General features: G+C 43.6%; 1 protein-coding gene across 1 annotated transcript in view; it reads left to right on the forward strand.

Annotated features, from left to right (window-relative positions):
* The window catches only part of SUFU (SUFU negative regulator of hedgehog signaling), an 86,822-nt gene that overhangs the window by 33,767 nt on the left and 27,339 nt on the right, over positions 1–25,716 (forward strand). The window contains exons 6-10 of the mRNA XM_010714640.3: positions 9,182–9,324; positions 11,771–11,856; positions 13,727–13,799; positions 18,119–18,272; positions 19,765–19,876. Of these exons, the coding sequence (XP_010712942.2) occupies positions 9,182–9,324; positions 11,771–11,856; positions 13,727–13,799; positions 18,119–18,272; positions 19,765–19,876 (568 nt within the window). The remainder of the gene's footprint in view (positions 1–9,181; positions 9,325–11,770; positions 11,857–13,726; positions 13,800–18,118; positions 18,273–19,764; positions 19,877–25,716) is intronic.

The following is a 25,716-nucleotide window of genomic DNA, read 5'->3' on the forward strand; positions in this document are numbered from 1 at the left end:
TCCAGCCTTGGACAAAGGCTCCAACTTTGTGCTGTGGGAGGAATGCAAGACAAAGGGCATGGCTCAGGGAATGCAGAAAACCCCCTCCTGCTGATGTGAGGTCCTCTGGCCTCTTACATATGAGGTCTTTGTCCCGCTCAGCCTTTTCTGGGAAACGGAAGCAGCCACTCTAGTAGTTAAGGGCTTCTGCATAGAATAGTGCTGCCTCCCCCTGTCAAGGAGCTGAAAGCCACAAAACAGGGATTGTTTTGCAGTCATAGGAGCATCCTCTTTTTCTGCCTGTGAAGTCATTTGGGATGCACAGAGAGTGAAGATTGCACAAACCAAGTAGTCTTATGAAAAGGACTTGTTTTCTTCCTTGACAACTACCAGCCTGTGTTAGATGAAACTGCAGAGGAGAGCAGACAGAGCTGGAAGTTGGCTTTGCTGTTACATATATCCTTCTTACACTTTCTATTGAAGATCTGTGAAGCAAGTGGTACTGAAATGGTGTGCTCTGCCTAACCTGCTCTGCACTCTGTCTGCCAGTGTGGTGGTATGCTGAGCTCATTACAGACCATCTTCTGACAGCTTTACATGCAAAGAACCTTTACAGCAGCCTGCTCAGCCAGGAGGCAGCAAATGGGCACAGCAGGGAAAGCGTTTTGTTCTTGGTGGGGAAGGGAACTGGGAGAGTGCATTCAGAGACTGCAGGCAGCCCAGAGCCTGTGGGAAGTGGACTCTTTTCCTTTTCTTTGAAAACCTGAGGCTTAAAGAATCGCATTGGAACACATGGAATGGAGTTTCAAAAGGTGATCCAGAAACAGGCTAATCATTTTGCATTTGAGCCGTAATTATAGCTCTTGGACAGAGTTTGTGTTTCTCTTGCATTATTGTAATGAGCACGTGGAGCTCATCTAATATTTCTAATACTTGGTATAAATGTATATAAATGCAAAGTTCCTTTGCTTCCCACCTTTCAGCCTCCTGCTTTGCCAAAATTAAAACAAAGCTTTGGCCCATGCAAGCTTTAAATTTCTGAAAACTTAAGTTAAAAGCAACCACTGAGAAACAGCACTATGGCACTCTCTAAGCTGTCCCATTCCTTTCCATTAGGAGACTCAGAACCAGCGTCAGGATAACTGAGTAACTTTTCCTGGGAGATTATGACGTGATTACAGGTGTTTGTGCACAGACTATCCTCCCTTTCCTGCCTTTTCTGTTGAGTAACTTTTACTTAAAGAGAAATCTTAGAGCAGTCTTGCAGTCTGTATGTGAGACTTCTGTCAGGCTGGGCATTAGAGCTGTGTGTGTCATCTTTGGCTCCTTCAGAGCAGGATAATGCCTTAGTTTTTCAAATTCTTAAAAAGTTCTTTAACAGAAATCTAAGTACCTAGGGATGATCACAAGTGGCAACGGTCTTGTAGTGCTCCTGTATCCACCTAAACATACACTCGTCTTGAGAGCTTCCACATACATGAGTCTGTAAAAGGTTCCACAAAACAAAGAGCATTTTTCTCTACTGCATTTCTCCTCCCTCGCAAAGGACACCTGAGAGGTTGTTAGGTGCTGTTGTACATGTATTTGTTCTGGCTGCACCTAGCTGAAGCGTTCGTATGGTTGTAAAACATTCTGACTTTTGTCTGTCCCAACACAGCATAGCGTCCTTAAATAATAGGCAAGCTTCTCTTCCAATTGACTCCATGTGGGACCGTGCAATCTGTAAATAAATTGTCATTAAATACCTATTTTGAGCCAGCCCTTAATCTGACAGGAAATCCTGCTGTATAACATCCTCTCTCTCCTGGGTCTCCACCCCACCCTGAGGCTATTCTATTACAGAAGCTATTGAAGGCATAATTATGATCCTTTGAAGAACTGCTGTAAAACACATCTTGCTCAGGTGGGAGATGCAGAAAGCTGGTGACAGCTCTGCTGGGCAGAGCTAGTAGGGTCCATCTGGTAAAAATGTGTGCAAGGGGTGGGCTCTGGGAGGCTGCTGCCACAGGGCCTCTGGGCTTCTCCTCACAGGCAGGAATTGCTGTGATGCCAAGGGGGAGGCTTTATCCACAGGGTTGGGACTGTCCCACCCAGGTTCAGTGCTTGACCGGTGCATCAATCCTGCTTCTCAGGGGATGCTTTGTTGGGAGATGCAGGAGGCAGGATGCGGGTGTCCCGCTAGTGTTGGAGGAAAGGAGAGCACACCAGCCATGCAGAACCTGGGGCAGATGGTCACGGATGACGAGGCGTAGAGAAATAAGAGCTTGGAGCAGGAGAGTTCGGTGGGGCTGTGAAAGAGCAGTTCACACACGTTTTTTTCTTTCTCGTTATGATGCCACACAGCCATATATTCCCTCCCTGTAGGGAATACCATGCAGATAGATCAGCAGACAGGTAAGAGCCAAAAGCATCACTAGGAATGCGTCCTGCTACAGACAGTGTTTCTGCAGCGAGGTGGCTGTGTGCTGCAGGAGGCTGCAAGGAGCAACGGGCAGCTTGGAGCTGGGGGAGGCTGCAGGAAGGTGTAGGAGAAGGGGGCTGGAAGAAGTCAGAGAGAGGACAGGGGGCCCCCAGCTCCCAGAGGGTGGGAGTGTGCCCTGGGCATGGGAGTCACTAGCTGGGAGCCTGTGTGAGAAATTCTCAGAGGCTGCAGTAATGGAAACTGTGCGTGTAGAGTTGGGCAGGGAGAGGGGGCCAGGCACGCAGATGCAGAGGGGATGGGAAGGAATTGTCCTGGGAAACAGAAGGGGCAGAGGAGGCCCAGAGCCGTGCTGGTTGTTGCATGATAGTACTGTAGCAGCTAAATTATTATGCTCTCTAGTGTCACGTAAATCATCTGGGATCTGCATTGTGATGTGAAAACCAGTGTTTGTAACTCCATCAGGGGAAGCTGTGGCACAAAGAGATGCATTTGCCATCACCTCAGTGTGAGCGGATGGGTGGCAGTTCTGAGCAGTGAGGAGTGCTCTTTGTTCTGCTGGGATTACAGTGGGTTCTGCTTCTGGCCCCTCCACCTGACTTTCAGTCCAGGACTCTGAAGGGATCCGATAAGTTATATCCAAGCGTATAAGTTGATGAGTTCTGTTCAGAGGATCATTCCTTTTCCATGTTTAACCGCCAGGATTTAAAGAATAATGAAATATTTTCCACTTGCTGATCAACTTAAAATATCTGCTTTGCTCTTCTGTTTTCCGAACTTAGTCTTCAAACTTCAGAGGTCAAGGAGTCCTTACAGTGCTGATAATCTGTTTTTTCTCCTCACTCTTTTTTAAAGAACCGTTTGCCTAGGCCCCTTGTTTATAAAAGCCCAATTTGAATCCCTGCAGTGGAGCCATTGTTTAATTGTGCTCCGGGGATTGAATTCTTCCCAAGGCATCTTGTCTGTGCTGTATGTCTGCAGCGGGCAGCAGCCCCGTGTGAATCTGTGCTGGGGCTGTTCTTGTTTCCCAGACAGAGATATGGGCAGCAAAACTGAACTGTGCAGAACAAACATGGAGAAAGGGCTTTTTTTTAATGTAGTACAAATATATCATGGCTTGGACTCTACTAATTTCTTCTGTGTTCTTGAAACATTCTGCCTGAGCTAAAAATGAAATTACAAACTAATACTGCCAGCTGGTCCCCCAGATTATATCACAGTTGTTTTTCTCCTTTACCAATCTATTTGTGCAATTCTCTGTAGGTTAGGAAAGGAAGCAGATGCTGAACTTAGCATTAATTTGATTTTCACTGGATTATCTTAATTTAACATGACTGGTAAATGAGTCTGAATGAACTCTTTCTTTATACGCTGTTTTTTGTGCTATTTTTTTGAATTTGTGTCTGTGTGATGAGTTGCAATAGCAGTATTGCTTTGAGATTTTTAGATAGTTTTCGTGTTTAGTCTCTTATAGCTACATATCTGCATGCATGGTCATATCCATTAGTGAGCTAATTAGAAATATATTAAGTAGCTCTGGTGAAAAGCATAGCTAATGCATTTTGACATTAGACTCTGTGTTTGCCCCTTGTTTCTCGTAATTAATTCTAGCTGTTCCATCTGCGAAGTGGTACTGATACACAGCATCAAATCTTACTTGTGACAGATTGCCAGACTACCTTTTTTTTAAAAAAAAAAAACAAAACCAGACTGAATATTAAATATGTGTTGGGGAAAATGCACTTATATAATAAATTATATGAGCCATGGATGGGGTAATGGCAATGCAATAAATTACATGATTTCTGCAAGTATCAGGTAAGCTGCGTTCAATTTCAATGTCTAGCTGCATCACTGTCATGCTGATCAGGAGCTCACCCGGGGCCTTTGTAGCATTCCTGTTCCCGAAAGCTTTGGACTCAAAATCTTTCTCTGCTTTTCTTTGCCCTCAGCTACAGAATTTCTGAGTGCTGCTGTCTGTTTGTTGCTGCTGACAGCTCAGCTGAGCAGTTGCTGTTGGACAAAGCCTGAAAGCTTGTGTAAGTGTTCAAGTTGCTGAGCAGTGCAGATAGCATAGGTCTGGCTTGCATGAGGAATGTGGTCACCTTGCTTGCATGCCAGCATACCCACTGCCATGCTCTGCTGTGAATTTATTAGATGTGTTTTTTAGACCAAGCTAGCACAGAAGTGACAGGAGTTGCGCCAAACATCATGCAAACTTGGAGGGCAGTGACCCAGGTAACTGCTGCTGTCACAGGGGAACAAGCAGGATTGTTCCTTTTGGCAGCATCTCACACAGCTCAGGAAAAAAAGGGACCTTGTAACCACTGGCTTTCTGCAGAGACAAGAGGAATCAGAGACTTGCTTTAGAAGAATACGAGTGCAGCAGAACAGCTGTTTGCCCCAAATCAAGCCAGCTTAATGTCGAAGGACCAGGTTCAGGCTGTATGCCAGGCTGGGCATGGGCAGAAGAGGTGCTCTGAGTTCCCTTTCTGTCTCCTTGCTGGTGGAACAGCCTTAGCTCTGTTTTCCTTCATGCTGTTCCCTGTGCACATACAGGAGGAGTTATTTGCCTCCCAGCTGCCCAAGCCTGCTCTCCGTACAGGGCAGCAAACTGATGGGGAGCATCTCTCAGGCTAGATTCAGCCTGGGGCAGCTTTGAGATGGAGCTCTGTTAGCTCCCAGTGCTTGTCTCAGTCTGCTGTCCTTTTCCACTTGCTCCCTGCAGTTATTCAGGGGAGCTAGGGCTCCTGAATAGATGTAAAAACAGCAGATTTAAAAAAGAAATGGAAAATACAATGGGAAATAAGCCATTTCTCTGCAGAGCTAGCCAGTGCCTCTTGAGCATGGATTGCTCTCTCTATGCTGTTTATAAAGCATCATGAGGCCAGGAATATGACTTATATTTATTTCTTTAGGCATTAACTGTATTTAGTCAAATTGAATACAGGGGAAATGCACTTCAAGAAAATACAGGAGCACTGCTGCACAAAGAATTTACTAGTCCACAGTGGGGAGGTTCTCTGAGTTATTTCCCCAGTTCTCATTATTGAGCAATTGGGGAGTAAAACAGAGAGATCGCACAGCTGAGTTATGGCCCTTGCTGCAGGAAGGAGCTTCACCTGCTTCGTGCAGCCTGTTAAAGAGAATGGATAATGACATTTTAAAGACTTCAAAATATGGAAGGCTTTACAGAGTAATGTGGTGTAGCTGTCTTATAGATGCTGCTTTTGCATATTAGAATGACACAAGAGCTGGTCTGTGGGAAATTTAGAGCCTCCTCAGTTCTGTGGAGCTGGAGAGATGCTTCTGATTTGGTGTTATAAAATATGAAGTAAAGCAATAAATTTGAAATGAAAAGCTTTAATGATTAACTTGTTGAGCTCTTAAGAAATCAATACCCGCCTGTGATGTGTTTCAATTCTGTGGCATCAGCATTCCCTGACAGAATAGAATAATTCAGGAGTTTTTGTTAAAACACCATTCTACAAATTTGTGCAGATGGGTGACGTTACCACGTTAGGTTTAAATCCCATTTGCACTCAGACTGATTGCTGCCTTATCTGATGTTAGGGAAGTGCTGGGTCAGTAACAGCCCCACAGCTGCGACAGAAAGCCATCTTACCTTCTCCTGGATTCAGGGCTGAAGTGCTGCTGATGAAGTTTCAAGTTTACTAAATCAAGATGAATTGCAAAGGAACATTCTTATCTGAAAGGAGAGTTGTGGTTTGTCCTAATCCTAGCAATTGCTTTGGGATGCAGATGGCATTGTGGACATCAGTAATCTCAGACTCAATCACTGTCCTGTGGGCTTGAGCTTCTTCCTGTAGTCTTTTGATTTTTACATCAAACTTTTATTTCACGTCTATTAAAGTACCAATTTTCATGTCTACATTTTCAAGTTTTTCATGTCTGAGTAGCTTCCAGCCACAAATACAGGTGTCTCATTTGATCTCTGCAGTAAGAGAGGCTGTAGAGCCATATTGGTGTTGTGATCAGTGAAGGTTCTGATTCCATCCTGCGTTGTCAGCGGTGCAGAACAGCTCCTAGATATTAGTCTGGAGATGGAAGACTGCTTCTACAGACAGTGTGCATGGTTTGGGAGAAATGGGAACACTGTGGGCACATCTCAGAGAAGTATGTTGCTCCTCAAAAGATGTTTGTGCCTTTGCTGTACCTGGGATAAGCGCATGCATCCTGCACTGACTCTTCTTGTTTTTATGGAAATAAATAGAATCATAGAATGGCTTAGGTTGGAGGGGAGCTTAAAGATCATCTAGTTCCTGCCCCCTGTGGTGGGCCAGGGGCCCCACACCAGATCAGGGCTCGGGGCTCCATCCAACCTGGCATTGGTACATCTAAGAATGAGGTACCCACCACTTGTGATGAATTTCTTCCTGACGTCTAACATACATCTTCCCTCTTTTAGTTTGAAGTCCCATCTCTGTTAGACCATGTAATGAAGCGGTCTCCCTCCTGCTTAGAAACTTCCTTTAAGTACTGGAGGGCCACACTGAGGTCATCCTGGAGCCTTCTCTTCTCCAGGGCAAACAAGCCCAACTTCCTCAACCTGTCTTCATAGGAGAGATGCTCCAGCCCTCTGAGCATCTTTGTGGCTCTCCTCTAGATGCACTCCAACTGCTCCACAAATATGTACACGTAGGAGATAGTAGCACATCGAACATGTCTTGGAGAGTTTATCCAGTGTTGTACGTTCTAACTCAGCATTCATCAAAACCAGAAACGTAGCTGTAAATTTACATTTATGGAAACTTCAGCACTTTTGATTAAAACATAAAGATTTTGGTGGTTTGGTTTGCAAGCCAGATGTGAGAGGTGAGAATGGAGGACCTGCATCCCAGTTTCCAGCATGGGTGCAAGTGGCTATCCAGTGCTTTATTCCTGCCATTCCTCAGCTCAAACCCTGCAGTTCGGGCTCTCCTCCATGTTGCAGTGGTCTCTGTGCAGGGGCTGATCTTACATTCTGGGTGGGTTACAATAAGTGAGCGTAGAGCTGAGTTCAGGCTGCAATTCTGATTTTTTCTGCACTCTTACAGATTTTAATTGGACTCTGTCTTATTTGCAGAATGTTTTTTTGTGTGTGTGATTTAATTGAGTAGGCAGTGTGAATTTTGCGGCATTCGTGTGCATGCAAGAAAGAGGGAGATTTTCTAAGTGTTCAGTGTTCACATAGACATAAACAGGTGGATTTCCAGCAGAGACATTTGCATTTGAAAACCTGCTCTAAACGGGCTGGGATTTCCCAGGAGAAGCAGCAGCAGCAGTGAAATGCAGCGATCGATCAGCATAGAATTGTGTGAGCATTTGATGGGCAAAAGGTTGTGGTATAGAGACAGGAGCCAAGAATAAGTTCTTTGTGGTTTTGTTTCATTCCTAAAAACTGTGACTGAGGGGCTTTTATCATTTAAAAAATAAAACTAATCAGCCACATTTTGGCTAACCTGGAGAGTATCAGCAAGATCCTTTGCAGCTCTGTTGGTTTTGTCTGCTTGTTTAATCCAATTTTGATATAAGAAAACTTTTAAAATCATATTTTTCATTTCTGTCTTTTTCATTGCATGTCCCAACTCTGAAAGCAAAGTAATACTACGAGCCGTTCCTTTCAGTCATAATGCTGAAGTGTGTAATTCATTGTACGTACAGATAAACTTCTTTTCTTCAAGCAGCTCCATTTGATGTGTTTCTGTTCTATCTTAGTTTTAACGAAGGAAAACATTCCCTTATTTATCTCAACACTTCTGTCCCATTCCTCGTTTTAGGGCCCAAACTTCTCATGGAATTTGGAGTTATTTTAATTCTTTCTTAATCTACTGAGCCGTCCGAGAAATGTGTCTGAAAACCCATATATAAGAAGTGTTCAAACCAACGCCAATGGGGACACCTGGTGGAGGAATCATGAGTTGCCCAAGATGCTGTGGTTTAAACCCACAGACATGAAGGCGTGGGTTAGCTCATCAGTGGGGTGACTTTTCAGATGCACTGTGCTGCAACCAGAGTGAAAATGGTCATGGCTGGTTGCTTTACTTCTAGTTCATCCACAGAGCAAGTATTGGGCTGGGGGCAGTGCTATATGTAGGGTTTCTGCCGTACCCTATGATTTGCAGTTGGGATGCAGGGTTGTCTGGGGAGGGTTTGTCTTTCTGATGAGAAGAGGAGGAACACAAAGGAATTCTTACAGTTGTGAAGAAGGAAGAATAATTTCTGTCTCTTTGTTTAGATGGAGGCCATTCTGACTTAAAACGAAATTTGTAGCCAACTGGTTTTCTCATTGTTTGGGGAAGAAGGAACATATTATAATTCTTCACCAGAGCCAGCAGACAATTGGAAGAGCAAGTGACTGACATAGAATGTCACAAGTTGGGTAGCAGACTGGAGATTTTTATTAGGTAGAGCAAAGTATTATTTAAGTCTAAGTTACATTTCAGAATCTGTTTTCTGTGGCAAATCAAGTATAAATTGTTGTCATATAAGCATCGCATTTGGCCCACAGGCTGTGTCCTCTCACAAAATGAGACTAACAGTAAATTAGAGAGGGACTAATTTAACTTGATGGTACTAATGGCTAACCTTTTTTATTATTATTAATATTATTTTTTGCCACAGGACTAACCTAGGATTGTGCACTATGAGCAGCAACCAGGGGCTGTGCTGGTCCTGACCAGAGGTTCCATCTGACAGTGGTTGGGAGCAGATAGATGCTAACAGAAGCATTATTCTGGCATATTTTCTGGTCTAAATATTTCTTGTTTGTCTTTCTTGTAGAAAACACCTTCTGCAGTGGTGACCATGTGTCGTGGCACAGCCCTTTGGACAACAGTGAGTCCAGAATCCAGCATATGTTGCTGACAGAAGACCCTCAGATGCAGCCTGTGCAGACTCCTTTTGGGGTCGTTACTTTCCTACAGGTATGGCACAGCAGAGGTGGCAGCTCTGGCATTTCTCAGGCATGGGATGCACTTAGCACTACATTTTATTCAGCTCTGATTAGTAAGGTGCTTATTCCCCTGTTTTCTTCCTTTCTGTCATACTTGATTACTGTGGATTTCATCTTTGAGTTATTATTCTGGGGATATTCAGTAAGGATTTTACTGGGATTGAGCAATGGTGCGTTCAGTTCTCAATGTAGAAGCCTACTTCACACAGAAAAGATTTACACCCCAAAACAGACCTGGAGCTGACTATTACCTTACTGCTCTGAAATTTCAAACACAAACAAAGGGTAAAAAAGCAGAGAGAAATGCCTGATATTGCTATTTTAATGTAGAACTAAATTCAGATTAATGCTATGACAATGTTAGTGGGTGATCCTCCATTGATTTCATTTCTAGGAGAAGAGATGTTTGCAGTAGGACTCAGAGTTGCATTAGCATTATATAGCAAACGAAACATAGCTTGCCACATAAAGATTCTTTAGAGGCTCTTTGACTTTACCTGTACTGATCTACCATCTAAGGTAGGTTGTTTTGTGAAAGAAACATCCCTTATATGTTAACCTTACTCTTCAACGAGCAGAGCTTCCTTAGCTAAACAGATTTGCTTGCTATCAGAGACTCCATTTTGTCAAGTGGTGTCCCTTGGATAAGGGCTACTTCAAATACTTTTAAATTACATATGCAGTTACTAACCATATTGACAGAACTAACATAGCTCCCTGTGCTCTTTAGAAAAGCTCTTGCCATGTGGAAGAACACGTTTTATTGTAGAGTTTTAAGCTTCAGATTGCTTTTATTAGTCCTTGGCTGTAGTATGTGTTGTAGTTGCAACACATAAGGAGAAGCTCCAACATCACAGACCTGCACAAGCAAGGGCATAGGCTTTCCTGAACCTTCTCTTTTCCCCAGAAGTATGTGTTTTACCAACAGAAAAGAGATGAGCGTGGGGTTAATAAGTAAAAGGTGAACTGTGGGATATGGAAGCAAAAATAGAGAGTCGAGCTAAGCAGGGTGATTCCTGGCTGACTCCCCAGTTAGTGCTGCATTAGTCCTCATCCTTTCTTTAGTATCCAGCTGCTTGGGATCAAAGAGCAGCCAGCTTGTTGCATCCTGAGGCTTCTGGAACTCTACTCTCTCACAGTACATATGGTTGTCTTAATTTCCCCTTTGTTTGTTTGATGCTCATTGTTAAGGATTTATTTTGACCATTGAGGATGAATGGTTGCAAAAAGTAAAGAATAAACGTGAAATAATTTCCTGTTTAGAGTCTCACAGTTTGTATGCACTTAGTGAATAAAGGCCCAGGGAGGGGAGTGCTGAATTGAGGGTGATGCAGGCTGTGCATGGAGGAAGCCTGGAACATGGGTGGGGATGGAATGCATTCTCAAGGCTAGGTCCTGAAAGATTGAGAGGAGCAGAGGAGTTAAGGTGTGCAGGAGTGGGTGCATGCTGACGTGGATGGTTTTCCACCCAGATTTCTATCAGTGCACATGTTTGTGGTGAAAGCATGCCATGTACTTTTGGTTACCTCTCTACAGAACTTAATTCCTCTTCTCTGACAGTACACCAGCTGAACAGATTCTGACCAAAAATTTGATGTCATTGGAAAAAGTTTAGTGTCTTGAGAGAAAATAGAAGTCCACGTCTAAAGTCTTTTTTTGTCTCAGGGGATGAATCAGTCGTTGGGCTCCAAGGCACAAGCTGATGGGTCAGGGGAAAAAAAACACTGGTTGCCTTCATTTGAACTATCTGATCTCAGCTGCTGTGAGAAGGATGTCTGGTATTGCTCAGTGAGGTAGATCTAACCTGAAAAGCAAACATATCTTGCCTTGCACAGGAGGGCAGAAGTCTGCAGTTGTATGCAGTGAAGAGTGGATTATGCGATGTTTTAGGAACTTTACTTCATGGTGGTGGGTAAGATTAAACCAGTCAGCAAACAGAGTTGGTCAAGAATTTATGAGCACCAAAGCATTCCTTTGTGGCAGTGTATCTTTTATCTGATTGAAGCTGCTGGTTTGTTATCACATTTGCTCCTAGCAATTGGCCAGCAACACCATTTGCTGTGTGCTTAGACCCTGACCTGTCCCGGCTTGGTCTGTCTTACGTGGGCTGGTTTGGGGTGTGAGAACAGACCAGTGGATCTTCAGTAAACTAATTCTTCACCAGACCCTTCTCTTATTTAAGTTCACACACTTCATGCAAGATTAAATGTTACATGCCAGGGCACTTCACATGGCTTATTGAGAGCTTGCAGAATCTCCCTGTTGTTTCAGGCTCCATTTGTCCTCACTTATCTACTTAGTTGAAAGGGATGGTGCTTCCCTGTATCTACAGTTTGATCCAGCACCGTGTGGCCCGCGTTCCCTACAGTTCTCACAGTTTCCATCCAGTTTAGTATCTCTGTTTTTATTTATTTCAGATTGTTGGCGTTTGCACTGAGGAACTGCATGCAGCTCAGCAATGGAATGGGCAAGGGATCTTGGAGCTGCTTCGGACTGTCCCAGTGTAAGTGCTCGTATAGCTCCAGTCGGAGGAGTATTTTGACAGAGAACAATTCAGTTGTTTGTTTTTATTAACAATCTTTAACTTGTTGATGGAGCCTTTGCTGTAGCCAGAGATGGGAATTCATTGCAAATCTGTTCTCACGCACAGACATTTAGATGGCAAATTAATGCATGTGGAAGTCCACATGTTCAGGGTGGAAATGAATGAGCTCTTGAAAGCTTAATTTCCTTCCTCTTACGCCTGCAGCATATTCTTATTGGTTCTCCCTGAAAGAGCCAGGGCAGCTCTGACTGGTGACCTCTCCATAGTTTTAAAGAGAGGAAAGTGAGGGTCTGCTTTACCATGCCTAGGAAAGCTTGGGTGCTGTCTGAAAGTGAGGAAATCAATCTCCGAGAGGCCCCACTTGTCAGACCAATTTGCAGAAGGAGGAGTATTTGATATAACAGAATGAACTTCACTATCTCCCCTGGCAAAACAAAGATAGCGTTATGTTAAGGAGGAGATAGATTTTTAAATTTTAAATGATATGTTGATACTTTGTTTGCTGTCAGGTTGCAGACAAACTTTTTTGACTTGCAAATGTATGGCTTAAATGTTTTTCTGTATATTTTGAGGAGATTATTGCAGTGTGATCGTAGCTCAAAAGATTTTAGAGAAAATGAGTTTTGAATATCTGAACTCTCAGTGGGCTGCCACAATGGGTTATAATTGATGATTTGGAGGAGTCCAGCCTTTGCTGCTGGATTTCTTAAACTTGAATTCTCCCATTTAGGTACAAATGCAGGTAATTTGTGTAAACACTCAAGTGAATTTGTCCAGCTGCAAACTTTGTTTCTGGGACCCCGACGCAATGAACAGTTTGTAGCTCCCTTAACTGCTATGTCAATATAGACATAGCACCCTTCTCCCCAGTCTGTTCTCATATTGTTTTTTTGGCTTTCGTGCTGTGCTGTAAGCACCTTTCCAAAGATAAAATGAAATCCAGAGATGTACCAGGTTCAAAGACAAAGCTGAAAGCTGCTCATATGGAGTCAGGGTGAAAGACTCTTGCATCCCAGGGAGGAACTGAAACAGATGGCACTTCTGCAGTTAATAGCTTCGAAAGTTATGTGAAAAAGAGTAGATATTGATGCATCTGAAAAACCTATAAAACATTAACTTTTATTGGTCTGACTGCAAGTGCTTTTGGAGACTGTAACACAGACAGGGCCAGAGGAGGGGGCTTTTAACTGCAGTAACAGAGTGTCTCATGAAAAAAAGAAAAAAAAAGAAAATTTCTATGGTGATTTCAAAAGATTTCAAGCGAGAAGTGCAATCTGAGGCTGATTTCTACAGCCTGTGTGTGCTGTGACCCAAAGTAAAGTCACTGAGTAGTTCATCTTCACAGTAATCTGTCTTCTATCACCTTTGTTGGGAAAAATCTTGACTCTTCCAACTTTCATTGCTAGCGAAAAACAAAAATTTCCCTGAAATATCCAAGTATTCAGACAAAATGTCTATAGTGAGATATTCATCAGAGCAAGCAAGAAGCTTTTTATGGTACTGAACGGGATTGCTGATCTCATCAAAAAATGAAGTTCCATTGGGATCCTGTTGCATCTTTAAATACATAATAGAGGTATAAATCTTGACCCTATGCCATGCTCATCTTTCATCTACTTAGGCTACACCAGACTTTTCAGTCCCATTTCAGTTACCTATAAAACACAGTTCAGTCTCGTGTGAGTAACTGAATCTACACAAGGGGCAGCCTATGTCAGACTCAACTGCATTGCAAGATTTGCCAAATGCTAGGCAGGTAACAGGTCACCAAGGGTTTTCATTATTAACACAAGTCCTTATTTGGTTCATTACCTTTCTTTCTTTGTAGAGCTGGAGGCCCCTGGCTGATAACAGACATGCGAAGAGGAGAAACAATATTTGAAATTGACCCACATCTGCAAGTATGTCTTTAGTTAATAAAATATCGTGTCTTTTGTAGTAGCCAAAAAGGATTGGCTTAGTGGTACAAAATGGTTCTGCTTTTTTTCTTTTTTCCTGAAAAGGTTCTGTGAATATCTCAATTTTTGTAGCAATGTCAGAGCAGTCCTAGAGACTCCCTTTGCCCTCTCAGAAGTACTTTGAGAGTGCACATGTCCCACCCCAGATGCATGACAGCTCTAGGAAGACAGTTTAGAGAAGGTAGAAAACAATGTCATATACGAGACAAATTGGTAAGATCTGGTCTGTGTGTTTTAAACTATAAAGAATATGTAACAGTACCTGATTTAGGGATGACAGATCTGGATCTTCTTCCTTTGCTTTATATGTAACGACAAGGAGAAATAACATGCAGAAAAATTTAAATCAATTAAGTTTTTTTAATTTTTTTTTCCCATAGCCAGTGTGACAGTGTAGGTCATTCCTGTAGGATGTCATGTGAGGCCAAATAGTATGATCTGAGAAATAATGGCAAGCTGTAAGTATTTCTTGCTGCTGTTAGTAATATGTGCAGGAGGATATATTAAACCCTCTCCATCAGAGCTCAGTCTAATTTCTGAAGTTAAGAGATTGGGATAAGACTTTTCTGAAGTTAAGAGATTGGGATAAGACTTTTCTAGAGGGGTTACTGTCCCATGGCCTACCTCCAGTTCGTACATCTGAGAGGCAGTTCTGCATCCCTTCAGCAGAGATGTGATACTGCAGTACGGGATTCCTGGGCAAATCCAGTGTGATTCTGATCTTGTTTCAGCGAATTGCTGAATGTTCCTTTAACTGAGAACTTATGGCTTAGCCTGGTAGGGCATGTGCATATGTGCGTGTTTTGTACTGTTGTGTTTGCTTCTGGTCTGCGTGTCTGTATCTGATTACCTTCCATTGCCTCACAGCATCTTTTATTTTGAAAGCTTAGGAAGGAAACCAAATTCTACTTTTACTGTTCTTAAGGATTTGTTTGTCTAAAATAACAACCCCAATCCGAGAGAAAAAAGTGCTCCATAAATGTCCCACAGTGTGGGAGTGAACACAACTGCAAGCCCTATAAAGTTTTTGGGCTTTTCACAATTTTGCATGTGTGTCCTCTCCCCTCCTGGAGGGTGTTGTCTGTTCTCCACAACACTGGTGATTCCTGACGATAACAGGGGTTTCTTCAATTTACTGTAAATGAGAAGTAGCTCGGATTACTGGAATGTGAGTCAGCCAAGACAAGTTAAGGCACATGAAGAGTGCTTCTGCCTCACAGTGTGTCCTGCCACCAACGGCTGCTGTGTCTGTGGTCTTTCCGGACTTCCTCACGTTAAAACATTCCTGTTTTCTGTTCTGTCTCTCTTGCCCCTCCAACAATGTGCAGGTCTGTGCACTGCTCTTTTCTGTTAGGCTACTGAAGAAGCCTAAAACCTGCATAGGGGTGCAGTTAGCCCTCACCATGCAGCTCCTGCTCTGCATTAGTGGGCAAAGAATAACGTGTCATTCATTCACCTGGCATTTTTAGTGGTGGTGGGAGAGATAGGAGATGTGAAAGGGGAGAGAAAATGGTTGGATTGCTTGGAGCAGGCAAGCACACTGGCAGCCCAGGGAGTGGGTAGAGATTGTTTTGAGGCTGCATTGTCTCTTGTGGGAACTGCTGAGGCCTAACCCCAACCCTGGCAGCAGCAGCTGTACTTTCTGTTCGAAGTTGCTGAGAATGGATCCCAACTAATGTGTCATCCCAGGATGTCAGCAATTAACACTGTGGCAGCGCTGGCTGTTCTCCGTGCAGTCAGGCTTTCCTGTAGGCCACTTGCATTTCCCTGGCAGCACTGTCACACCATCCCTGTTGGTCCCCAGCTCCGTGCTGATGTGCTGTCTTAGCAGATATCTCAGAAGAGAATAAAGCTGATTTGAATTTCCTGAGTTGCGGTTGCTGCTCTGTGGGTCACACTGCAGTGCTCTGGCTCGTTTAGAAAAGGATCAATGACTTAGAAGAGCCTCAGAGCATCCCTCCCACATGCTGAGAGGAAAATGGGACAGAAACATCCTTTCTTTGAGGAAGGAAAAAGCTGAACCTCCTTTGCCCTAGGCTCCTCCTGCTCTGCTTTGCTGCCCTTTCGTGGGAGGAGGAGCAGCCCCTCACCCATGCACAGCTTTACTGGCTAAGGATGGGGTGAAGTTACTAAAACCAACTGAACATTGGTTGGGTTTTTCTTGTTGTTTGTTTTTTTTCCTCCCTTGGACATCCATGTTTGCAAACACAAACATGCAAATCAGGCTACCTTAGGCCAGCTTGTTTCCATCAGATCCCCTTGATCTCCCAGGGATGCCAACAGAGCAGCTCTTCTTTCCCTGAGGAAGTGCTCTGGGAGCCAGCTGAGATGCAGACAAAGGGTTGCACCCCTCTCCCCTCCTCAAGGCTCTGTGCCTGGAGTGGGGCCTCCAGCTGTGGGGATGAAGCAGCACATCCCATAGATTCTCCATCCAGCTGCAGTCCTCAGGGCCCTTTCTCTCCCTGCTCGGGGCCAGTTGGTGGCTCTCCCATGCTTTCTGAATGAGTGGAATGAAAAACAACTGTGCTGACAAGCTGAACCTCCCCATGCTGACTTGCTTTGGGTCGTCACAGAGCTCCCTGAAGTGCCACATGGTAAATCTCACTTAAAGCATCGTTAGTATATTTAGCATCAGATGTATTTGTTTTTCACAACTTCTATTTCTGGGTAAAACAACAGATTTTGTGTTTAGGATATAACAAAAGAAAATCCCAGCAGATCCATTATTTGTCAGATTTTCCTATTACTTTTTCGAGGAAGCCACTTTCCTGTGATGCCAGAGGAAGGTCCCAGCAGTAGCCTTCTCTGGGAGAGAGAAGCAGAAGGAGGCAGTCTCTTGAATGCTTAAATCTAAGCCAGGACAGCTGTGGTTTTATCCCAAGCTGCAAGTTTCTGCCTCCCTTTTGGGGCCAGAGAGCCAGTGCTGGAAGGTGACCGAGTTTTAAAGAAGTCACTTGTCAGACAGGAGGGGGCAGGGGCACGTGGAGGAGGGTGGGACAGCAGCCAGGTGGATTCCATCATTTTAAACTGCAACACAACCACACCCCAAGTGCTACGCTTATCTTTGAGCTTCTCAAATCCGCTCTTGAATGGTCTCAAGAACAAGTAAAGCTCTTTATAGAATACAGCAGATAGAGCTGGGCAAGGGGAGGAGTGTATGTGGGTTTTAGTATGGAAACTGCTTCTTTTTGCAAAGCACTGAATGCTCCCACGGTCTCTTGACTCCAGTGGCAAGGTCAAAGCAGAGGCCAGGAATAATGATCTGCTCCTGTTGTGGGACACAGCTCTGCTCTGCCCTCAAATCTAAAGAGTTTCTGTCCTGCAAGCAGTGGGACTTATCGCGTGTTTGGAGCCGACCCAAATGTATGTAGTGAAATGGAGATCACTGAATGGAACTAGAAGTGACATCCCTGCAAACTTGGAAGAGGAGCCTGATTTATTCAGTGCCAGTGGAGAGGTATCAGCGTTCTGAGCAGCCCTAAATTTGTTCAGCTCAACATTACCCCCTTGTGGGAAATAGGTGGAAAATCAAAGTAACAGCAGTTCCATTAGCAGGTAGGTGTCCTCTGGCTGAAACTTGGAGTGCAGTCTTGCTGGCAACAAATGTGGGTGTCCTTGGAAAAAAAAAGTGTGGTGTCTAAGAGCATCCAGCTGCTTGTTGTTGATGTGTGACACCAAACAGTGGTTACATGCTTGGAAAGAATTTTGCCAGGACTTCTGACACTTGCATACAGACCAATGTCTCCTTACATGTCTGTCCTCAGCTGAATGTCCCAGCACATTAAAAAGCGGTGGTTGTATGAACAGTCTGCAAATGATGATCTTCTGTGAATGAGAAATCACTCTGTGCACTTTTCATTGGGGACTTGGAAAGGGATCTTTGTTATAGTTATTCAGCAGTTTGCTATTGATGGCATATAATAGGTAGACTGCCAAGTTGTGCTGCATGTAGGAGTATATAAGAGCTTTGAGCTGTTGTAAACTGGAGCTAACATTGAAGGAAACAACTCTGTATACCTCAGGTTTCTCATTTCCACCTCTGTCTTGTGCCTGTGAGCACCAAGCAGTGAAGCAGTGAGGAAAGAACAGAAGCTCATTCCAGCTTGTCCTGGTTTGTTCCTGTTCAGATCCACTCCTGATTTGACTCATTGTGCAGTCACGCTTAGCTCGTACATCAAAACATGGATGGAGTGAGGCTGGGTTTCAGCTCAGGGTCAAGCCACATCCAAAAAAGTTGTGGGGTTTTGGATCTTTTCAAGCAGGAGAGAGTCGACAAAGGGATTGAGACAGATGGCTCAAACCTGAGTGGAGTGAGTGCCAAATGTGCCTGGGATGATCTCAGCCGGCCCCCTGAGGATGACGAAGACAGCAGGAGCATTTGCATCGGAACCCAGCCGCGGCGGCTCTCTGGGAAAGGTAAGAGGTCCTGGGCTGTGGCACTGCCTTGGCCTTTTGGGCACTGATGAGTCTGGGCGGTGCCATGGGGTTCCTTGGAAACAGCACACATGCTAGAAGGCGTGATATGCCTCAGAGGAAAATGAAATTTTGGTGTGGCTTCTTTAAGAAGGGCAGGAGATGGAGAAGGAGATCTTTGTTTTTTCTAAATATATCTTTCAGGTTTTAGGCTGTTTCTCATCTAAATCTGCAAAGTTAAACTGAGCACTGTGTGAAACCAGGATTGTAAACACCTGCAAGGTGATGCAATTGCATTTTCCTAGGTTGTGTTTCCTTTTTAACACTGCTACTTTTGGGTGGTGCATTGAACTGACATTGCATGTTGATGTAGCTGAACTCAATTCTTGCAAACATGGAACTCTGGGAGGAAGAAATTGAATGTGGTGGAGTTCCCCTTCGCAGTGAGATGCCATGTCAGGGTACAGATGTCATGGACATTAAGCATGCTTGAAAGTATCCACACTAACTTTCAAATCGGTGAAGTAATAAAATGTGAGGGTCTGAGATTTCTTGGAAGGAATGATGTTTTCCATGGGAATTTATATCATATTTGTTTATATCATATTGTTTAAGTCTATGATTTAAAAAAAAGAAGCAAATGTATATGTACGTAGGGTTCTATCTGGCCTCTGTGGAAATACTTTGAACCATACTGGATCTAAAAAGACTAGACTCTATTTCCCCTCAGCCTTGCAAATGAAAAGTCCAAGGCAGATATAAATGGTGATATTTGTATGCTGTGTCCTTCAAGAGATTTTGAAATCATTTTAATATCTTTTTCTCACTCAATTAAAAAAAAGGGGGGGGAACTTTAAGCAAATTAAGAAAGCATCCCCTTAAAATATTTGGTCACTTGATGTTGTAGGAAAATGAAAAAGTAAGAACGCTGCGTCTGAACTGTGTAATTTGCAGTTTATTTTCAGATGTGAGCTTGAGGATGAAGTTTATTTGCTAAAAGGTTTTTCTGTTTATGAATTTGGTAGTTAATTAATAACAGATTTTCAAAGCCAATTGCAGAAATTCCAGGACCTCCTTGCACTTGTTTGGTAAAGGAATAAGCTCCCATTATGCCTAATGGGAAAAGTGACTTCCAGCACAAAGGCTGGATGTGTCAGGAGGTTCTGCAAGAGCCGCAGGAAGAGCAAACACATCCTTTATGAAAGCATACAAATCTACTCAGAATTTCTACATTGGGGGCATAGTACCAACGGTTCCAGTTCTTGCCTGACATAACATTATAGGCCAGGGAATTCAAGCTGACTTTGTTAAGTGGTTAACTCTTAAGGTGCAGGAAGTGCTGTTATGAATTCACCCTTAGTATCTCTTTATTTCTTCCTGAAGGATTTAGATGAAACGTACCATAGAAACAGGCCTTTTAAGAAAAGCTGTTGTCTCCTTGTGTTTGTGATGTTTCTGGGGACTCTGAGTCATGTTAAAAAAATTCTCTTTGCAGATACAGAGCAAATCAGGGAGACTTTGCGAAGAGGGCTGGAGATCAACAGCAAACCTGTTCTACCTCCAATAAATGCACAAAGACAGAATGGGTTGAACCATGACCGAGCACCGTAAGTGCATTCTTCAATGATGGGAGGGTGTAAGAGTGGAAAACTAAGTTAAAGCTGGCTGAGAAAAAGGCTTGGCAGAAGGGAAAGCTAATAGTAAATGCTTATAAAGCCCAAAGACAGAGGAAGAAGAATTGTTCAAGTTGGGTTAATAGGCTGCTACTCAGGAGTGCAGATTCTGAGAGGAATTTTGCACAAACTTGCTAATACGGAGTGGCTCTGACAGTGTCCGTTAGGATTTGTTGCTCATGGTGTACAGTGTTTGAAATCAGGCTGGACCGAGCCCTATAAAATTTGTCATACAGTGTTCTGGCATCCAAAGAGCTAGATGGCACAGGTGAGCATTTGCTGATGTTTCTGCATGCACATTTTGTGTCAAAGTTCATAATTAGAAACCTTTTGGTTAAAATGTTGATTTTTTTCTAAAATCATCTTTGATCTTGCCTGAGAAAGCAGGTACTGGCATTAATCAATGCCAGTATCACCCTGGTGTCTTACAGTCTGTAGACTAACAGGTGAGTAAAGTAGGACAAGGTGGGCCTGTAGATCTGTCCTCATTTGTAAATTTTGGCTTCAGTAAGTCTATAGGAAGTTACCTGTGGTTTCAAGCCATCTGCAGTATCTGCACTTCAGTCTTATGGATTTCTTTCCTTTCAATCTTAGGTTTATTTCAGTTACTAATTAAATCTTTTCCATCACTTGTAACTTTTTCATCTAAGTGGTAAAGAAAGGCATGCATCTTTGCACTCTCTCTTTTTGGTATTTCCTTTGGTTTCCTAGTCTCCTACGAACACTATGTTCCAAGAGTAAAGATAGTAATGATATCAGTTCTTTACTATAGTGCTAGGCAGCATCCTGCTCTATTTCAATTCTGTTTTCATTCCTAATTCAAAATATTCCTTGAATAAAACCCTGATGTCCTTTCTTGTTTCATTTTCTGGTTGACCTGTGATTTAGTTTGTGTATGAGTATTTCTGATTTGCCTGGTACTCTGGGGGAAGTATTAAGTTAACTGCTGGTGCTGTGTACTAATAAGTAAGATGATATATTGGTGCTTAATAAAAAAAAAAAAAAAAAAAAAAAAAAGCAAAATCTCAGGTGGCTTTATTACTGCTTTAGGAATAACCTTATTTTTTATATATAGTAATTATATGGAGCCAGATCTTGACCTGGCTCAGATTCTGAGTATATTGCCTTGTGTGAGGGTTGGTCCCATTAGACCAGTGGTTGGTCCCATTGGCCCTACTGAAGAAATAAAATGACACCATCTGATTTGCAAGCATCACACCCAGCCTTAGAAGGCTGAAAAGTACTGAGCAGGATTTCTCATAGATGCTGGGCTCTGCATTCCCAGGTACATCTCTCTGTTTGCAATGGTGGGGGAGACCAGAAACACTTGGGTGCTCACCAGGTCAGAGTGGCAGCTGATGGGTAAGTTGCAATGCTGGCTGGCAGTCATTGCTTAGGAAGGAGACTGTACATTATCCAAGATATGATAAGCACGGATACACTCAAGACAGAGTGCTGAAATGTTAAGGTGGAGCACACTGAGTTTTCAACTGTGCTGAAACAGAGAGGAAGGTAGGTCAAATTCAGAACTTCATATCCTTGGTAATAACCTTTGTAGCAAAGCTGTCTTACACGTAGCAGCTGCACACCCACTCTCCCTGAAGCCCAAACAGTAGTAGAGGCTGGTTCCCTGTGTTTGTTTCCTAAAAGATCAATACATTACTCTGAGGTCTGTGGTTACTGCTGAAGAAGCTGATAGCTAGTCTGTTTCCCCATAATAGCAATGCAGTTAACAAAAAAGAGCTATCAGACTACTGTGTGTTCTGCCAGTGTCACTGGTGATAGTTATCATCTGAGTGATGGAAGAAATCTCCTCAATTTAAAGAGCTGTGTGTGTTCACGTTCCCTTCCTCCATTCTTACCCACTGCTTTGAGAGTAGTTTGGAAAGGAGCCTTTTCAACTTGTGCAGTGTTTCTTCCTTTCCAGTTCATGTAATTGTTTGATGCATTGACAGTATGGTACAGCTGCAGTAGTACAGGAAGCTCTTACTAAGCCTGAGCCTTTCTTAATTCTTCTTTTCTCTCTCAGCATGTCTTAAGCATTTGAGCAAGGTTGGACAACCTGCCCCTTAGTACACGGCCATGGTCCAAAATCTCTCAGTTCCTACTGCTGTAGAGAGATGTAGCATAGGAATTCAGTTTTTGCATGTAATAGTATATCTGCATCCACATTCTCTGTAGGTACCTGCAGTAGCAAAGGCTGAGGCATGGAAGACACACAACCCAGTGTAGATTATTTCATAAGACCTACAAAAGTCTGTACAAGGTACCTTGCTTTGGGCCTGTTTGGGCTGGCTCTCAGTTCTGCCCTTCACAAGTCATCTAGCTATTGAGCTTCAATTCTAAATCTATAAAATGAGACTAATAACAATGTCATCTTCTTGAGGCACCACCAGGATAAATATGTTAACAATTACGAGGTGCTGGCTGATGAGAACCAGGCTTGTGTGTAATCATATCCTGCACTGTACACACCAGACCATAAAATATCAAAGCCATGGTTCGTTGCAAGGGTCCTGTGAATAACTGGTGCGTCAGGGGCTCCTCAGGAACTTGACAGAAACACTCCACTGGGGCATGGCAAAGTGTTCCAAATCTACTTTCCACAGGGAGCACTGCAGAGTCCTGGCCATCAAATTTGCACTCAGCTGACATTAGGATGTTAAAGGCTGACATAGACTTTAATGGCTTTGTGCAGAAGAGGAATTTGCTGTTTATTTATCATAGATTTGCAGCCACTGACTGCTTTCCTAGTAGCAATCTCCTTTTTCTTTTCTCTGGCCCCTACCACCCACACACAGTAATCTGTCAGGGTTTAGAGTAGACAACATATTCCACATTCAGTGTCATTAAGTGCATCAGAACACTCAAACTTTTGAACGTTTATTTGTATGAAATGTTGGGATCCAGATGCCATATGCATTTCCCCAACTTTGTGTTGTTACAGTTTTCAGCGCTTATGCAAAATCCTCACATTGTTTGGTTGCAGATAGGACTCGATTCAGTGTTCTGGCTCCAGCAAAGCACGTACTTACATGTTAAGCATGCATATTACCAGTTGTTCACTGTCCCAGAGTCCTAAAAAAAGTTCCTTTGAGAAAAAAGCTGGTTTCTGTCAAAACCCTTTTGGGCAGCTGTAGTACTTTGATTCATGAGTGTTATTACTGTAGACTGTGTAGCCATTTTTCTGCTATGGATATGAATAAAGGCACTCTTAATGCTTAAAACTGCATCAGACATCTGTTTCTCAAAATGACTGTTAGCTCAGTTCATAAGCAGCCATTAAATCAGTTTGTATGCATTTAAGGAAAAAAAACACAACAAAAACTAAATTAATCTTTGGAAGCACGTCTAATCATTTTGACCATAGGTAACATAATACTCTTGACTACACCTTGGAAAAATGAGGCGTGTATGAATACAAATGTACCCTACAGTAGAACATAATTTATTTCTTAGGACCCATCGGCTTAGTATGTGCTGCTCAGGCACACAGAAGGGGGAGGCTCCCCATCTCCTTAACTGCAGATTCACTGTGATAGGATGCTGAGCTGTTCCATTCAGATGTCAGACTAAACACTGCTGCTGCTGCGGCCTCTGTGGGCTGGAGGCTCCAGATGTCAAAGATCAGTGACACTTGTTGAGTCTCGCTTATTTTGCTGTTTAATTTCTTGATGTTGTAAACTCTGGAGCTGTCTTTGTGCTGTCCTGTGAGGTGAGTGAGTAGTAGCCCACTTCATAGATGAGGACAGAGGAGTTAATTTGCCACAGTTGCAGTGAGAGCCAGGGTGGGGATGGGGGTATTCTTGACCTTTTTCACCCCTCAAGGGTCCCCTTGATCATGCAGCACTTCTGGAAGTGATGTTTTTCTGCCCCTTGGCTGATTCAGTCATACTGCTCCTGTCAGCTGAGGCTGGAATAGAAACACAGAGCTAGCAAGCTGCATTACTGCATGAGCTGGAGCTAAAATTATCAGTAATTGCTACACTTCATTGTTCTAGGTTTCAAGTAATGCCCACACACATCCCCAGTGTCTCAAGGTGAGGTTTGATAGCAGAAAAAGGTCCCCAGGGCTGTGTTACTTGGACAAAACGCAAGGCTGAACCAAAATCTGTCTGCTGTTTATCACCCTCCCTTTTCTCAGGAAGGATAAAGCAGCATGGTTCAACTTGTGCATGGTTCCCATATTTTGTCTGGGATTTATTTCCCAGGGAGTGGCATGCTGGTTCCTTGCCCACTCATGCACAATGGTCATTTGTCCAGGAGCCCACAGCAGATGCCCCAAAGACCTCAAATCCCTCCTGCATTCAATTTCCAAGCAGAAAAACAGGCAGAGTCTAGGGATCCCTGAACATATGGTAGCTCTGTCCCGGTGTGCTAATTCCATCCAGCCCTGAACAATTTCCAGCTGTGTAGGGAAATGAAGACAGGTTCCTGGCAAAGGAAGCAGGGAACAAGCCTCTGGCAGGTGAGGCTGGCAGGGCTGTTCTGGCTGTGACCTTCTGATGCAGGGCATCCCAAGCATCCCAGGTTGTTGCCCTTCCTTTATGGGAAGTTGTGTCACTCCAGAAATCCTCCTGAAATCACTCCTGGTGATTTCGTCATGATGTAGGATCAGGTTTGGAGCGTGTGAATGACAGTGCAAGCTTGCGGGACTGGACTCCTCTCTGTGTAGTCCACTTGATTGGTAAATAGGGCACCTTGATTGCTGCTTTTGTTAAGTGCTGTGTGTAGCATTGGGTTAATGCAAACCAACAGGCTCCATTTGAATAACACTTTTGAGGAAGTTCTTAGAGTAGTATCAAGATGTAGGATTTGCTTTGAGGAGAGTGTGCACTTTGCTTCTCCTGGTTGCACTAGGTTTTGCTTGCTGCTTTCCTTGGGCAGAGGGGAGCTGTTGTCTGTGTAGCTGGTTTCCTGTCTTCAGTTCTTGGAGGCAAAGTTTTACATAAAGGAGAGCATTTCAGCATTCTCTGAAAATGTCTCGTTTTGGCTAGACTTTCTGATTCTGCAACCACTAAGCAGTAAGTTTCCAACCCAGGCCTGCTTATTTAGGCATGCTCCCTCATCGAGACACATTCAGTGGTGTCTTGCTTGAGTAAGGAATGCTGAATGGGGGAGGCAGTATGCTTTAGGGAGTGTCTCTCAGAGTGAGCCTGAGTGCTGGGTGACAAGCCTGCGAACTAGAAAAGCAAATGTCTGGAAAACCAGTGTCAGTAGAAGTGCAGAGTGGTTACCATGCTAATAATTTGCATTTCTGCATAGTTTTCCTCAGATGAGAATCAAAAAGTGCTCTGCAAACATTGACTTAATCCTTGCAACACTCCCACGTGGAAAAATGTCTCAGTTTTACAGATGGGGAATGTGCTGCATAAAAGGGTGGTTTGGGTCTTCAGAGTGCCAGTGGCACAGCCTAAATCTCTCAGTCCTAGTTCAGCTGTAGGTCTGCAACAGTCTGGGCCCTGCAAGCACGAACAGTAATAACTATGCAGCTTTCCAAAAGGGCAAGAAGATTATTGCTGCTGGCATTGTTCTTGGAGCCTTTCTGCATCAGGAAACGCACACAGAACCTCTTTACCATCTGGTTGAACCAGGATGATGAGCCTCCAGGTTGGAACGCTTGAGCGAGCCTCGTCTCAGCATGACCACAGCAGGATCCATGCAGCAGCCTCCTCACTGGTTCTGCACTTGCCTCTGTGCCTCCATGACGTGTCCTGTAACACCGTGTGCCAAGATGCTCTGGGCTCTTTCCCACAACTGCTGGTTTGTCCTTC

The sequence above is a fragment of the Meleagris gallopavo genome, chromosome 8, assembly GCF_000146605.3.
Source record: "Meleagris gallopavo isolate NT-WF06-2002-E0010 breed Aviagen turkey brand Nicholas breeding stock chromosome 8, Turkey_5.1, whole genome shotgun sequence".
In the NCBI taxonomy this organism is placed as follows: domain Eukaryota; kingdom Metazoa; phylum Chordata; class Aves; order Galliformes; family Phasianidae; genus Meleagris; species Meleagris gallopavo.